Below are 13,809 nucleotides of genomic sequence, written 5' to 3' on the forward strand. Positions count from 1 at the left end.
CTTTTATAATGTGGGGGCTGCCTGTTGTAGTCTGTTTGGAAACTGACCATCAGCGCTAACCACATTGTATGCATTCGTTTTTTTCTCTGAATAGAGTCTGGGGTAAGCAGGGGCTGGCCTCGCTGTCGCATTGTACGGAGGACGAACTGAGGCCCAGAGATGTGGACTGGCCTAACGTCCTGAGGTGGCGCTGTGTCCCTGTAGGACCAGAGGGTTGCTGCCCCAGGGAGGAGGCTGTCCATCCCCTGGGGGGCACAGGGAGGAGAGAGGCCTCAGGGTCAGAGGCCTCTGGCTGCGTTAATTAGAGACCTGGTTTTTACTCTGAAGGAGAGAAGCAGCCACTCCCCACTCTACAGTGTCGGGGAGCCTGGCATTCCTACTCACCTCTGCATGTCCGGGGCCCGTCTCAGGCATCCCCTCAGTGTGAACAGGCTCCTCTCAGGTGATGTTTTGTGCCAGCGACAGGGTCCAGTTGCAGCGCGGCTGTTCCTTCCTGGCCCAGGGGAAGAGTAAGACATTGAGGGTGTCCAGGTCTGGGCCTGGCCGTGGGCGTCTGGCTGCCAGCTTTGGGGCTAACTTGGAGCGGGTGGAGCTGAGCTGGAGTGAGCGCGCTGGGAGAGAACCAGACAAGCAGGGAGGGCTCACGCTCACCCCATTGGGACTGCCCTGTGGGGTCCCTCACCTCGCTTGAGGTTCAGATGCCAGGCTCAGGGCAGGGCAGACCCCTGGACACCCCCCACTGGGCTCGACCTCACCTGCCACCCCTCTTCATCACTTACCAGTGGAGGGTTTTGGGCAGGGAACTTGACCACTGGGACCTCTGTTCCCGCCTCCAAACGATGGAGGTGACTCCCGGTTCCAGCATCATGATTGTTGTGGGCTCCGGGCTCTGATCCACTGTCCTGCTTAGAATAGGGTCCACCAGAGAGAACCCCTCCTTGCTGTTAAAAGATCACCTCTTGCCCTATGGCCCCTTCAGAGGCAAGGGCGGTGTTTACCCCCCATTTATAGATGAGGGACTCGAAGCTTAGGCGGCCCAGGTTTCGTCCCTGGGGTCACACTGCCAGGGGCTCAGGGACTTTGGAATTTCCTGCAGGGCCTCACCCCTGGCAGAAGCAGCTGGACCAGCTCTCCGACCTCGTCACCTCGGCCTCTGCTGGTTCTTGCTCCATTTCAGCTTAGTTGGAGGCACCTTCCGAGCTCCTTCCTGGGGAAGTGTAGAAACTGCCGGGCTAGGTGCAGCTGTGTGACCAGAGAGGTTCCATCTCTGAGAACAGGCATGCACTTGGACTCTGGGGCCTGGTTCCCCTCTCAACTCTGGCGCCTTATCTCTGGGTCATCGGAGGAGTCACTTCCCCTCTCTGAGCTCGGCTTCCACATCTGTTAGCAAAAATGGGACAGAAGCATAGGGGTGGGCGTGTTGGTGCTCCGTGCAGGACACTGAACCCACGGCGCTAATAACACACAAAATTCAGGGAGCACTCAGGGAGTGCCATGCACCTCTCTGTGCCACTGACCTACCTTGACTCGTGTTTTTCTTGATCCAACCCCGGGAAGTAGGTATCATATTTATCCCCAGGCTATGGATGAAGAAACAGAAACAGAAACTTGTAGCAAAAGGATTAGATTCCGGGGATCCGGTGCTTGCAAATTTATTGGAAAGGTAACAAGAGCGGAGTTCTTGTCCCATGGCTCCAGGCCGAGGTCCAGAGGCCGAAACTACAGGAAGCCAGCCCGGGGGTGAGGGAGGCAGGTGCTTCTGGGTCCAGGGCTCAGACCACGAAGCAGCCTCCACCGCTGTGGGAGGGAGGACGGCCCTGCCTCCCTTTTTTTTTATAATTTATTTTTTATTTATTTTCGGCATAACAGTATTCATTGTTTTTTCACCACACCCAGTGCTCCATGCAATCCATGCCCTCTATAATACCCACCACCTGGTACCCCAACCTCCCACCCCCCGCCCCTTCAAACCCCTCAGATTGTTTTTCAGAGTCCATAGTCTCTCATGGTTCACCTCCCCTTCCAATTTCCCTCAACTCAACTCCCTTCTCCTCTCTAACTCCCCTTGTCCTCCATGCTATTTGTTATGCCCCACAAATCAGTGAAACCATATGATAATTGACTCTCTCTGCTTGACTTATTTCACTCAGCATAATCTCTTCCAGTCCCGTCCATGTTGCTACAAAAGTTGGGTATTCATCCTTTCTGATGGAGGCATCATACTCCATAGTGTATATGGACCACATCTTCCTTATCCATGCGTCCATTGAAGGGCATCTTTGTTCTTTCCACAGTTTGGCGACCGTGGCCATTGTTGCTATAAACATTGGGGTACAGATGGCCCTTCTTTTCACTACATCTGTATCTTTGGGGTAAATACCCAGGAGTGCAATGGCAGGGTCATAGGGAAGCTCTATTTTTAATTTCTTGAGGAATCTCCACACTGTCTTTTGCCTGCCCAGCGATTACTGGCCAAATTGCAGCAGTATCCAGAGCCCCACAGGCAGGGGAAGCTGGGAAATGTGGTTTGCAGACTTTCCGGCCCTGCAGTAGGAGAGAGGACCCAGAGGAGGGAGGGAAGAGTCCTCACACCCCCAGACTGTATCCAACCTAAGGGGCCTTGTAAGCTGCAAGAAACGGGACGTCCCAGTGCCCCCCATGCAGACACAGTAGGCACTCTGAGCTACAACCTTTGCACAGAGAACTTGGACCACATGGACTGCAACAGTACTCTGCTAGCCTCTAGCCCCTTCATTGCTTTGGGGCCCCTTCCCTGCAGGTTCTCAGAGGTCATGGCCAGTAGAAAGGCAGGCGGTCCCTCAACGGATGGAAGCCACTCGTGCGGCAAGTTGGGATGGTCATTGCCTTAACGCCCCTTGGTGCTTTCGTGCCTGATTTCATTTGTTCTTTTAAATAACCCTGCCAGGAAGGCAAACCAGGGCTTCTGCTGGATTTTTTCCTTTTTTTCTTTCTTTCTCTCTCTCTCTCTCTCTTTTTTTCCCCCCCAAATGAGGGCTTGGGCCTGGGGGAGGGTTGAGAATTGACATTTATAACCAACCCTGTGCCGAAGACTGGCTGGTCGCTTCTGTGCACATCCTTTCAATCTACCGGGACCCTCAGGGGTGGGCGCTTTTCATCCCACTTCTTGAATTCAGAAACTGATATCGGAGCGACGGAGTGCCTTTCCCACGAGCCCACAGCTGGGAATGGACGGAATCAGGATTTAAACCCTGGTCTGTCTGTGCCATTTTCTCTTCCGTCAGCTGTTGACCATGACCCGATAGCAGGTGCCTTACGCAACTGGTCTAGGCAGATGCCACATGTCCAGAGAAGAGGTCGGGGCTGGGTAGCCGTGCAGGAAAGAATGGCTCTTCTTTGACAGAAGGCTTGAGGCCCTTCCAGTCAGTTCTTATCCCATGCCACCCTGGGCCACCATGTGAAGCAGTCAGGGCACCCAAAGCCAGGACAGAGGGGATCTCGTTTTCAAAAACCAGAAGACTCCTGGATGCCGGATCCTGAGCACACGATGAGCAGCGTTGAGCTGGGAAGTCATCCTCGCTGCGTGTCCTGAAGCTGGTGTGTGTGGACGCCGCGAGAAAGCAGATGGAGCCGGGGCGGGGGCGGGGAGGTCGTGGCAGAGGAGCGAGGCTGCGGCTGCCACCCTCTGCCTGCGGATTTACCACCCTCTTTCCCTCCATCTGCTCGCTCGGCCGCTATGAGGCCATTTGTTTGGCACCTGTGGGGCTTCTCTGGGCCTGCCGTCTTCTCCAGATTTTCTGAGCTCCCCCCACACCCAGGACTCCAGGCCGGGCACCGGAAAGACCTGTGGCCTCCATGTCCAGCGGTGGCAGAGGCCTATAGACCATTCCTCCCTCCAAGAACCAAAAAAGTGGAATGAGCTAGAAACCCAGCTCATGAAGAGGACAGCTACAGCAGCCGGGCGGTGAGAGGCGAAGATCCCAGAGAGGAAGGAGATGGGTGGGGGCAGGGAGCCTGGTACTCCAGCTCCCTTCCTGCGGGGGGGCTGTGCCGGCTCAGAAAAGGCTCCAGAAGCAAGTGGAAAGCAGCAGCAGCAGCTCCGTGTTGGGCCATCTCACAAACTGAAAGTAAAACAAATTAAATTCAATTAAAAATAGAACTCAGGGCCGCCGGGTCAGCCTAAACTTAAGCGACCAAGAACCTGGAGCAAAGGGAATGACAGAGAAAAGAAGAAATACTCTGCATCCTTTCTTCCTTCCAAGCATCTGTCAGTAGTTCAGCTGCCTGGGACCAGAGCCTGAGAGACCAAGCTGCAAATAGCAGCTGAGCGACTAAAAGGCTAGACCCAGCTTTGGATAACCTCGCGGGGCAGGGGAGATCAGAGGTGAGAGCATGCAAAGAAGACAGGCCTTGGTAGACATCCCAGAGAGCCTTTGAGAAGGGCCGTAGTCTGTAAGTGGGGGTAAACCAGAAACAAGTGGGGGTAAACCGGAAATAACCAGTCGCTGTGAAAACTGCAACATGGCCCCAAGGCACCTGCTCACCACCTGGAACAAAGTCACATGTCCCTGCTCCACCTGCTGACCAGGAGAAAGCACCTTCCTCTCTGAATAAGGACAGCCTGCTCGGGAATCTCTGGACTTTTGGCACACAGTATGCACCATTGCCAGTCATGCCACGGGACAGAACCAAATGACCAAAGGGAGGTAAAGAGAGAAAGCAGACAACAGAAATAGACCCACATGTTCCCCAGATGTCACAAGGTGCAGACAGAGTCTTTGAAATAACTGGAGTGCATAATTGCAGGAAGAGGGACAAGGTGGGGAATTTTACCTGAAAAGAACAGAGCTTATAAAAATTTTGCTCAGATGGAAATTCTAGAAGTGAGCAATACAGTAACCAAAATTAACAACACCCTAATTCAAACAACAGAAGAGGATGTGAACAGGTAGGGTCCATCTCAAGAAACTGGAAAGATTGCCCAAAGGAATGACAGGGAGACAATGAAGATGAGACCAGGTATTAATGAATTACAGGGTTGGCTGTGGCTACACAGAAAGATCCGGGAAGAGGTAGAAGGCTGGGTCAAAGTGCTGGCTCCGCCACCGTCTCACTGTGTGACCTGAGACAAGTCAATTGCCTTCTCTGTGCTTCCATTTCCAATGTCAGGGAAGTAAACATGATTATCCATTTTGCCCAGTTGATGTGAAGATCACGTGGAGGACAGTTGAGGCCCCTCCTTATTGGATGTGCTGATGTTACTAGCAGCCCTCCTGCAGGAGACTGTGCAGAGAGCTAGGAGGGCATCCCAGCCTGGGGAGAATTGTGCACCTCAGCAGGTGTGAACATTCAGAAACCCATACTGTTCATTCACCTCATTCCCCAAGCATTTGAAACAGTTCATCTGTCAGTGGCTGGCCATTGCCAGCATCTCCTTGTGACCAGGTAGGCTTATCTTTGTTAGGGACCTTCTTTAGAGAAACCTTGACTTTCTGGACTCTTGAAAGGGTGCTGATGTGTATTTAACATTGTTCCGGCGACCCCCGTAGATGGTCACAGATGCATTCTCGGTGCCCACTCCAGGACAGGTGGACCTTGGAGATAATGCTGGGTTCAGTTCCAGACCACTGCAATAAAGTGGATATTGTAACGAAGTGAGTTAGAAGAATTTTCTGGTTTCTCAGTGCCTACAGAAGTTGTGTTTATATGGTAGGAATCTATTAAATGTGCAATAGCATTATATCTTTAAAAATCAAAGATGGGTACCTTACTTTGAAAATACTTTATTGCTGAAAAGTGTTTACCATCCCCTGAGCTTAAAGCCTGTCATCATCACCAGTCACAGATCATCTTCACAAATACAGTAATGAAAACCTCAGAAATACTGCGAGAATTACCAGATACCACGTGGAGACGCCAAGTGGGCATATTGGGAAAATGCTGCCAGTAGATGTGCCCGACACAGGTAGGGTTGCCTCAAATCTGTCTGTAAAAAGCCCCAATCCACAGAGCAGGACAAACAGGATATGCTTGTCCTCCAGGATGTGGCTGCGAGACTTCAGCCACTCTGCTGGCGGGACAGGGAGCCGTGTCCTTCCCCGGCTTTGTTTTGCAGGGGCGTGTCTGTCCTCCCTCCCCGTGCACTAGGCATCCTGGACTCAGTTCCGTTTCAGGGAACCAGGGCTGGTGTTGCCTCTGGTGCTACAGGCTGCCTCAGTTACTGGAGCGCAGGGAAGTCATGAATTCCTCGTTTCTCCCCAGGGGCCGGAAAAGAGGGTGGAAGGGTGTTGTTGCTTTTCCACTGCAGCTTATTTCAAGGCTTTGGAAAACACTAATGGATTCCAGCTCAGAAGCCTCTGATGGCCAGTGGGATCCGAGGGCATGCTCTGGTCTCGGAGATGCAGCTCCCAGCATGTGCTGAGTGGACAGGAGTAGGGTGTCGCGGTTTCCTTGCCTCTGCAGCCCAGGCTTGCCCTCTGTCTCTACTCTCACCCCACCGCAGCACCAGCTTAGACCATGAATACCTCCCTCGAGGAGCCAGGACATTATCAGGAACCCCTCATTCAGAATTGTATTTGGTCCGTGTGGTTCAAGAACAGTCATTTATTTGAGTGACCTTGTCTCTGCCTTTGGCTTCAGGATTCAGAGTCATTGAAAGCGTCTGGGGCCATGCTCGTTACTGAGACAGATGCAGGAAGACTGTGTTGCTCTTCTGCTCAGACCCTTCCTCGGGTCCCTGGGTCACACAGAGCAAACTTGGTCTTGCGTAATGAGCCCCATGTTCTCTGCCCCACCCCCCACACACCTATTTTTCTTCTTCCCATTGATCCAAGGGTACCGCCCTCGTTTCTCCCAAAGGCATCCTTCTGAAGATGCCTACTCCTAGGCATCTTCTCCCAACGTAGAATCTTCCATGATTCTACGACAATAAAGGGGATTTATTATCTCATGTCATTAAACTGTTGAGATGTGGGGTGGGCTGCAGGTATGGCTAGATCAGGGAGTCAGTACCACTTATCTTGGCCCTGTTCAGCAGTCACCTCTTCCACATGAACTATTAAAATGGCCATGATGTGTCCCAACCACCTGTTCCAGAGGCTGACCCATCACAGGCCCCTAGAAAATAGGTAGTGAGTGAATCAGATGACTGGACAGAGTTTACCTGGTTGAAAGCCCAGAAAAGTGGACAGAATTGGTATTTCCTCATTTCTCAATTGAAGAAATGGTTCAGAGAGGGCAGGCTTACATCTCTGCTCTGAATCGTTGGCCCTTGCCTTTCCCTTCATTCGGTTCTGGATTCCTTCATGCCCTCTGGATACCAGGTGACAGGGCCCCAGCAATGAATGAGAGTGAGCTCCTATCCTCACAGCTCTCCCAGCCCAGGGAGGAGGCAGATAAGTGAACAGTACTGGTGGGATGGAGCCACCACACTGTGGAGGCCAGGAGGGGACCCTTCTCCTGCCAGGAGAGGGCAGGCCTTTCTCCAGGAGTCAGCACCAGCTGATCCCTGAGGAATGAGAAAGAGCAGGCTGGGTGAGTTGAACTTTCCTCACTGTGGGGTCAGCCTGGGCAGGAGCAGCTGTGACCTGTGGGTCAGTCATATTGCTTCAAGTTTTATATAGGTAGTCTGCTTTACGCAATAAAGGGGATTTATTATCTCATGTCATTAAACTGTTGAGATGTGGGGTGGGCTGCAGGTATGGCTAGATCAGGGAGTCAGCACCACTTATCTTGGCCCTCTTCCACATGAACTATTAAAATGGCCAGTAGATATTATATGTTGCCTAATTGAATTTAAATAAAAACAAATTACACAGTAAAAATAATAATGATAATAAAAATAGAAAATGGGCAGCATGATCCTGACTTTTATATGCAAAAATCAAACAGCCAGAGCAAAATAAAGTTTCTTCCCTCCCTACAAGTCAGGAGGTTTAGTGTGATTAGTTGACTTAGGACACGTGCCCATCCCAGGACCCAGAGGGCTGGGAATCTTCTGCCAGACACATTCAGTCAGCGGCCAGCCTGGAAGATAACCAGGTCAGTCTCACTCTAGTGATGGAGCTGCTTCTTGCTAGAGGAGCAGGGGTGGCTGGAAGGGATGACTCTGGGCACCGCTGAATGCCAAGGGGGCAGAAGCTTACAATTCCCACTGAAATTCCGAATCTGAAGGAGAGTGAAGGAGGGATTAGCACATCCTTGGCGGGTACTCAGCAGCCGCTGTGTCCATTCCACTGGGTGTGCATCACTGACCCGTTGCACGGATTTTGATGGACTGCTTTAAATGGACCTGGTTCTGATTGCGGGAAAGATGGTGGGGTGGCCCCTGTGTCCCTTAGCAAACCTTGAAGAATGGGTGTTAACATCCCATCATACACATGCACAGACCAAGGCTCAAGAGGGTGAAGAAATGGTCCAGAGCCACCTGCCCCGTTGGCTTGACTCCAGAGGAGATCACGGAGTTCATCCTGGAGGAGGCGGGGAGACAGAAAGGCAATATACCAAGGTAATAGAATTTCATTCTGTTTTCTTCCTCCTTTTCTGTGCAGATGACGGACAAGCCTCAGTGCCTCCCTCCGGCGTGCTGCTGCGTGGCCACATCTCTGGTCACAGCAGGGGAAAGACCCGGTTCTGATTAAGCATCATCACCCATCACCCTTTCTGGAACACAGTGGCAAAGACAGCATCCATCTGTCCCGCACCGTGACCCTTCCTCCGAGGTCTTCACCCCAAAGAGTCCTTGCACTGTCTCCAAGATTAATTACCCCTCAACCCCTGTGGATGTGAAAGGAGGTCATTTTACTAAGTTTGATTAAAGCTTTAAGAGATATTGTCGGCTGTTTCAGGACTGCTGACAGAGCCGCCTACTTTGTTTCCAGAAAGGACAAATTATATGCAAGAAGCCGCAACCCCCCAGAGGGGTCCACTTAGCCTCTGACTGTCACGGGGTGATGTCCCACACCCTGGGGTGGCCATCGCCGGGCAGGAGTGAAGTTAGCCCTCGCAGGCCTGGAGGCCCCCCTGGGAATCCCTGTCTCGCCTTGTGAGCGGGCCTCCATCTCTGGGACTTTCTTCCGAATTCCCCCTCGACCAGGCGTGATTTCCTCCAGCCCCGCCAGCCCCGGGAGGCGCCGGTCCGGACAGCAGAAATGGTGACCCTGAGAAAGAGGACGCTCAAAGTGCTCACCTTCCTCGTCCTCCTCATCTTCCTCACCTCCTTCTTCCTGAACTACTCCCACACCATGGTGACCGCCACCTGGTTTCCCAAGCAGATGGTCGTAGAGCTCTCGGAGAACTTCAAGAAGTTCATGAAGTACACGCACAGGCCTTGCTCCTGCGCCCACTGCGTGGGTCAGGAGAGGGTGTCGGCCTGGTTCGACGAGAGGTTCAACCGGTCCATGCAGCCGCTGCTGACCGCGCAAAACGCGCTCCTGGAGGAGGACACCTACAGCTGGTGGCTGGTGAGAGCCGGGCTGGGGGGTGCGTCTGGGGGCCCAGTGGGGCGCGGCTGTGGGCTGCACGGGGGGGTGAGGGCGGGGTGCTTAGCAGGGGTCGGGATGGAGGCATCCTTTGTTCGTGCGACAGCTGTTCGTGGAAGACCCACTCTGTGTAAATCAGAGCCGAGCGTTCCTAGGCGTTCCCCGTGTCTACTGGAGCAGATGGCCGGCCACCAACTGGGTGACTTAAAACAACAGACAGACCACGCCAGGCTCTGCCTCCCTCTCCACCTGACCCCTCCTCTGGGTCTCTCTCCACCTATGTCGGCAGGACCACCTGTTCCTCCATTCAGGGCCCCCTAAATCCGGGTTGATCCATCTCATGATGTTTCAACTTAACGCGGTAAAGACCCGTTCCCACCAGGTCCCGTTCACGGGGAGTTGGGGCTTGGACATACCTTTGTGGAGACCACTGGTTCCCTGCACTACAGATTCCGAGATGCAGAAAAGAGACCAGGTCCTCATTCTCAGGGAACGGTTTCCTGGCTGAGGGAGAGAGATGAAAAACCTCGAAGACTGACTCAGCTGGAAATGCCCTGATGGAGGTCACATGAGGTTTGTGATAGAGCCTGGGGGCCCCGGGCCTCTGTAAATGGGGTCATCGGGAAAGGGCTCTGAGGAAGCAGGACTTGAGCTAAGACCCTGGAGGTAGAAGGCACTGGGCATAGAAGGGTCCAGAGAATGTGCTCCGGGTCATGGCAGCAGCCAGCATAGGAGCCCTAGGGAGGCCTCCGCGGGGTTCTATTGGAGGAGCAGGGCCCCAGCAGTGGGCAACCCCCACAGTAGGGTTTCTGGTTTGTTTTTTGTGCAACAGGAAGCTGCTGTGAATCTGAGGGGAGTCCCAGGATCCGATTGAGGGGTTTGAAAGATTATTTAGGGGGTTGAACTCCAAAATAGAGTGAAGGGGGTGAGAAAGAATTAACTCCTTGCGGATTTATTGGGCATTTACTATATGCCAAGTGTCAATATAATGAAATTGAAAAAATAGTCTTCCCTTTCTTGGGTTGCCAGGGTGGCTAGAGAGGAGGAGACAGCCAGCCACAGGCTGGGGTCATAGGTGTTGCTTCGGAAGGGAAGAGAGGATCCAGAGGCGCAGAGCAGGGGCTCCAAACCCTACCTTAGGGCTGGAGTGGGAGCTCTCAGAGAAGGCTTCCCAGAAGGGACAGTGGTGGAGCTCCTCCTAAAGGACTCAGAGAGGTTGTCCCAGTGGGGAGCACAGGAAGGGCTCTCTAGGCCGAGGGACCAGCTGTGCATCAGCCTGGCAATGTGAACAAGGTTATGTTAAGAAGTTAGAATTGTGTGTAGGCTGAGAAAATCAGGGGGGGCTTCCTGCAGGAGGCTGGCTTTCCCAGTCAGCAACTCTAAGCAATTCTCGCACTCTGGGGAGCTTCCCGTCTCTTGGAGCAGATGGAAGAGTTTGCAGTGACTCAGAAGATGGGAGTCGGAATGCGCAGGCTCAGTCTTGGTTCGCTGAACTGTGTTGAGCCCCTCGGTGTGCAGGTCCTGGGGTGGGTCCTGGGGAGGTGGGAGAGAGAATAGGCAGGGTCTTCACTCCCTCGAAGATTCCAGTGTCTGCTCTGGGAGGCAGCGGACCAGGCTTGACGAAGATTTGGGCGGGATTTCCACCTCGCACTGGTGACTCTGGGGTGGCTACATCTCTGTTCCTGGGGCTGCCCCGCCCATCGTGAGATGTCTAGCAGCATCCTCAGTTTCTACCGACGAGATGCTGGCGTCACCCACCCCCCTGCTGTGAGCCCCAGAATGTCTCCAGATATTGCCGGCTGACCCTGGCAGGAGACAAGGGGCTGCAGAATTGCCCCCATAACCTCCGTGGGTGGGGAAGGAAAGTGAAAACCCAGAAAAGAAGGGTGACTTGCTCCAAACAGCACGTGCCATCCAGCCTTCCGTACCTGGAGGTACTAGTGAGAAACTTCTAGAGTGGGTAGCCAGGACGACTTCATGTACTCCCCTCCCAAAGGTCCTCGGGGAGAGCCGCTTCTAACGCTCTCAGGCTGACTTAGGCTGTGATGGATAAAAAAGTATATATATTTAAAAAAAATCAATTTCCTGCTATAATCTGTGTATCTTTGCAGAAACTGCTCTGTGCCTTCTAGACTTAGGAGGTGGGATGTGCCCTCACCGTTCCTGGCTTTTGCTCCCGACTTTCTTGGTCTCATCAAGAGAGCTCTCGAGGAACCTCTTCATCTGAGTCCTCAGACGCAGGCTCTAACAGCTGCGTCACGAACATTAGTTTGTAACACTTGCATTTATTCTTGCTGGCGGAATGGGCAAGTGATAATGAATTTGCTTCCCCCTGCCCCAGCGCTTATCAAGGCTGAACATTTTTCCAAGTGACTGTTGGTATTTTATCAACTTGTCTCCCACGTCCCAAACCCAGCCCTCCTCGGTAGCCCCTCTCTCCTGGAGCTCAGCGCCGGTGGCCGCTTGGAAGGGGTGTGTGGTGGGGATAGAGAGCCCTTGGGAACAGAAATTGATAGAAAGGAGTAGGGCTTTAAAGCTTCTGGGTGCCTAGATGACACAGAGACCACACGTCCTGAGTGGAGAATCAGGATACCACATCGGACGAGCTCTCCTGTTCTCCAGGTGGAGACACAGAATATTTGAAATCAAAACCACCCTGGGGGACACCTGGGTGGCTCAGTGGGTTAAAGCCTCTGCCTTCAGCTCAGGTCATGATCCCAGGGTCCTGGGATCAAGCCCCGCATCGGGCTCTCTGCTCAGCAGGGAGCCTGCTTCCTCCACTCTCTCTGCCTGCCTCTCTGCCTACTTGTGATCTCTGTCTGTCAAATAAAAATATTTAAAAAAAAAAAAAAAAAACCACCCTGGGAATTCCAAGATGCATCACAGCTCTGCCTGCAGCCACCCCCCCCACCCCAGGGAACCGGGACAACCTTGTGGACAGATCCAGACCCAGGACCCCAACCATAGGGCCCCCCCCTGCCTTTCACACATTCGGAGCCTGGCGGGAGCCCGCCGGGAGCCCCGCTGTAGGGCACTCAGCGGGCAGAGAGCCAGCGGCACGTGGCTGGTGCCACGGGGCCCAGGAGGCAAGCCCACACTCTCCCTAGGCTCACTCCCTAGGCTCACTCTGCGCTAGGCCCCTGGGAGCCCTGGGGTAGAGCAGATGACCAGAGTCGTGTTCTCCTACTTAGACCGTGCGAGGGAGCTCCAGCCCAGTGAAGGAGGGGTGCTTTCTTTGGGAAACAGGTGGCTGCAGTGTCAAGGAGACCGGCCAGCCCGCTGAGCCAAGAGGATTCTGAGGCCAGAACTGCGGGGTCTCGAGCTCCCACCCTGCCTCTGAGCTTCAAGGTTGCCATCAATGGGCATCACAGTCCCGGTAGGCAAAGGAGACAGGGCAGGTGTAAGCTCCAGCGGGAGGACAGGAGTAATCACACGGGGCCACCCCTGGGCTGGCCCCAACCTGCCCATGACCCTCTCCTCCTGCCTGTGTCCCAGTCACGAGAACAAGGGTCCCCTCTGCCGCAGCCACATTTCCACACACTGTTGGACCCACCCGCTCCGTCTGCCCCTGTCTTCTGCCCCGCCCACGTCTTCCTGCCCCAAGCATGGTGCTCAGTGCACAAGACAGTAATACCCCCTGCCTGACGCCGGGTGCCGCTCTGTTCGGGGCCCAGGCCTCGCCTCCAGGCACCGCCCTCCCACCCCCCAGCTTCACCACACCCTGTGAGGACCCCTCACCTCGTTTTCCACTGGTCAGGCTTGCCTCACTGGTGAGGGGCACAGTCGGATCACGTTCCAGTGCAGAGACAAGCTCTGGAGTCAGGCCGGGGGATTCAGGCTATCTTGGGGCTTCTGGGCCATCCACTCCACCTCGCTGATCCTCAGTTTGCTCAGCTGTAAAATGGGCACGTCATACCACCTTGCTCATAGGACAGTTCTGGGGAGTGAATGAGGAAATGCCTGTGAAGTTCTTTGAGTGGGGCCTGGCATGGAAGGACCACGGGGGGCTCCTGGGTGGCTTCTACTCAGGTCATGATCCCAGGGTCCTGGGTTCGAGCCCCACGTCAGGCTCCCTGCTCAGCCAGGGTCTGCTTCTCCCTTCCTCTTTGCGCTCTCTTTCTCTCTCACTCTCCCTCCCTCTTGAACAAAAACACAAAATCTTAAAAAAAATAAGAAAAAGAAGAAGAAGAACCACAGAACACAGGCTTCTACCTATGACGAGGGCTCACGGCGGGCACACGAGCCTGCTGTAACTTGCCCACCGCATGCACATGGCATCTAGAGCATGGGGGGGGGGTGCTCTGCTGTGTTGGGTCTGGTGGGTGTCAACCCCGGCGGAGCTCAGCACCCT

At 53.9% G+C, this 13,809-nt stretch overlaps 1 protein-coding gene and 1 long non-coding RNA gene across 9 annotated transcripts in view; one reads left to right on the forward strand and one right to left on the reverse strand.

Moving 5' to 3' along the window:
- ST3GAL1 (ST3 beta-galactoside alpha-2,3-sialyltransferase 1) overlaps positions 1–13,809 on the forward strand; it is an 88,867-nt gene that overhangs the window by 61,953 nt on the left and 13,105 nt on the right. For 7 of the 8 annotated variants that reach the window (XM_082719597.1, XM_082719600.1, XM_082719599.1 and 4 more), the window contains 2 exons: positions 8,529–8,772; positions 8,859–9,440. In XM_082719597.1, coding sequence (XP_082575723.1) covers positions 9,129–9,440 — 312 coding nt within the window. In that variant the 5' untranslated portion in view covers positions 8,529–8,772; positions 8,859–9,128. Of the gene's footprint in view, positions 1–8,528; positions 9,441–13,809 lie in introns of all 8 variants that reach the window. The other variant, XM_082719601.1, reaches the window with a different exon arrangement.
- On the reverse strand, positions 8,864–13,647 carry LOC309859129. Its single transcript, XR_014308552.1, has 2 exons — positions 12,319–13,647; positions 8,864–12,114 (listed from the first exon to the last, which is right to left on the reverse strand). It is a non-coding gene; the product is annotated as an uncharacterized lncRNA (long non-coding RNA).

Source organism: Mustela nivalis, assembly GCF_964662115.1.
Source record: "Mustela nivalis genome assembly, chromosome: 2".
Lineage (NCBI taxonomy): Eukaryota > Metazoa > Chordata > Mammalia > Carnivora > Mustelidae > Mustela > Mustela nivalis.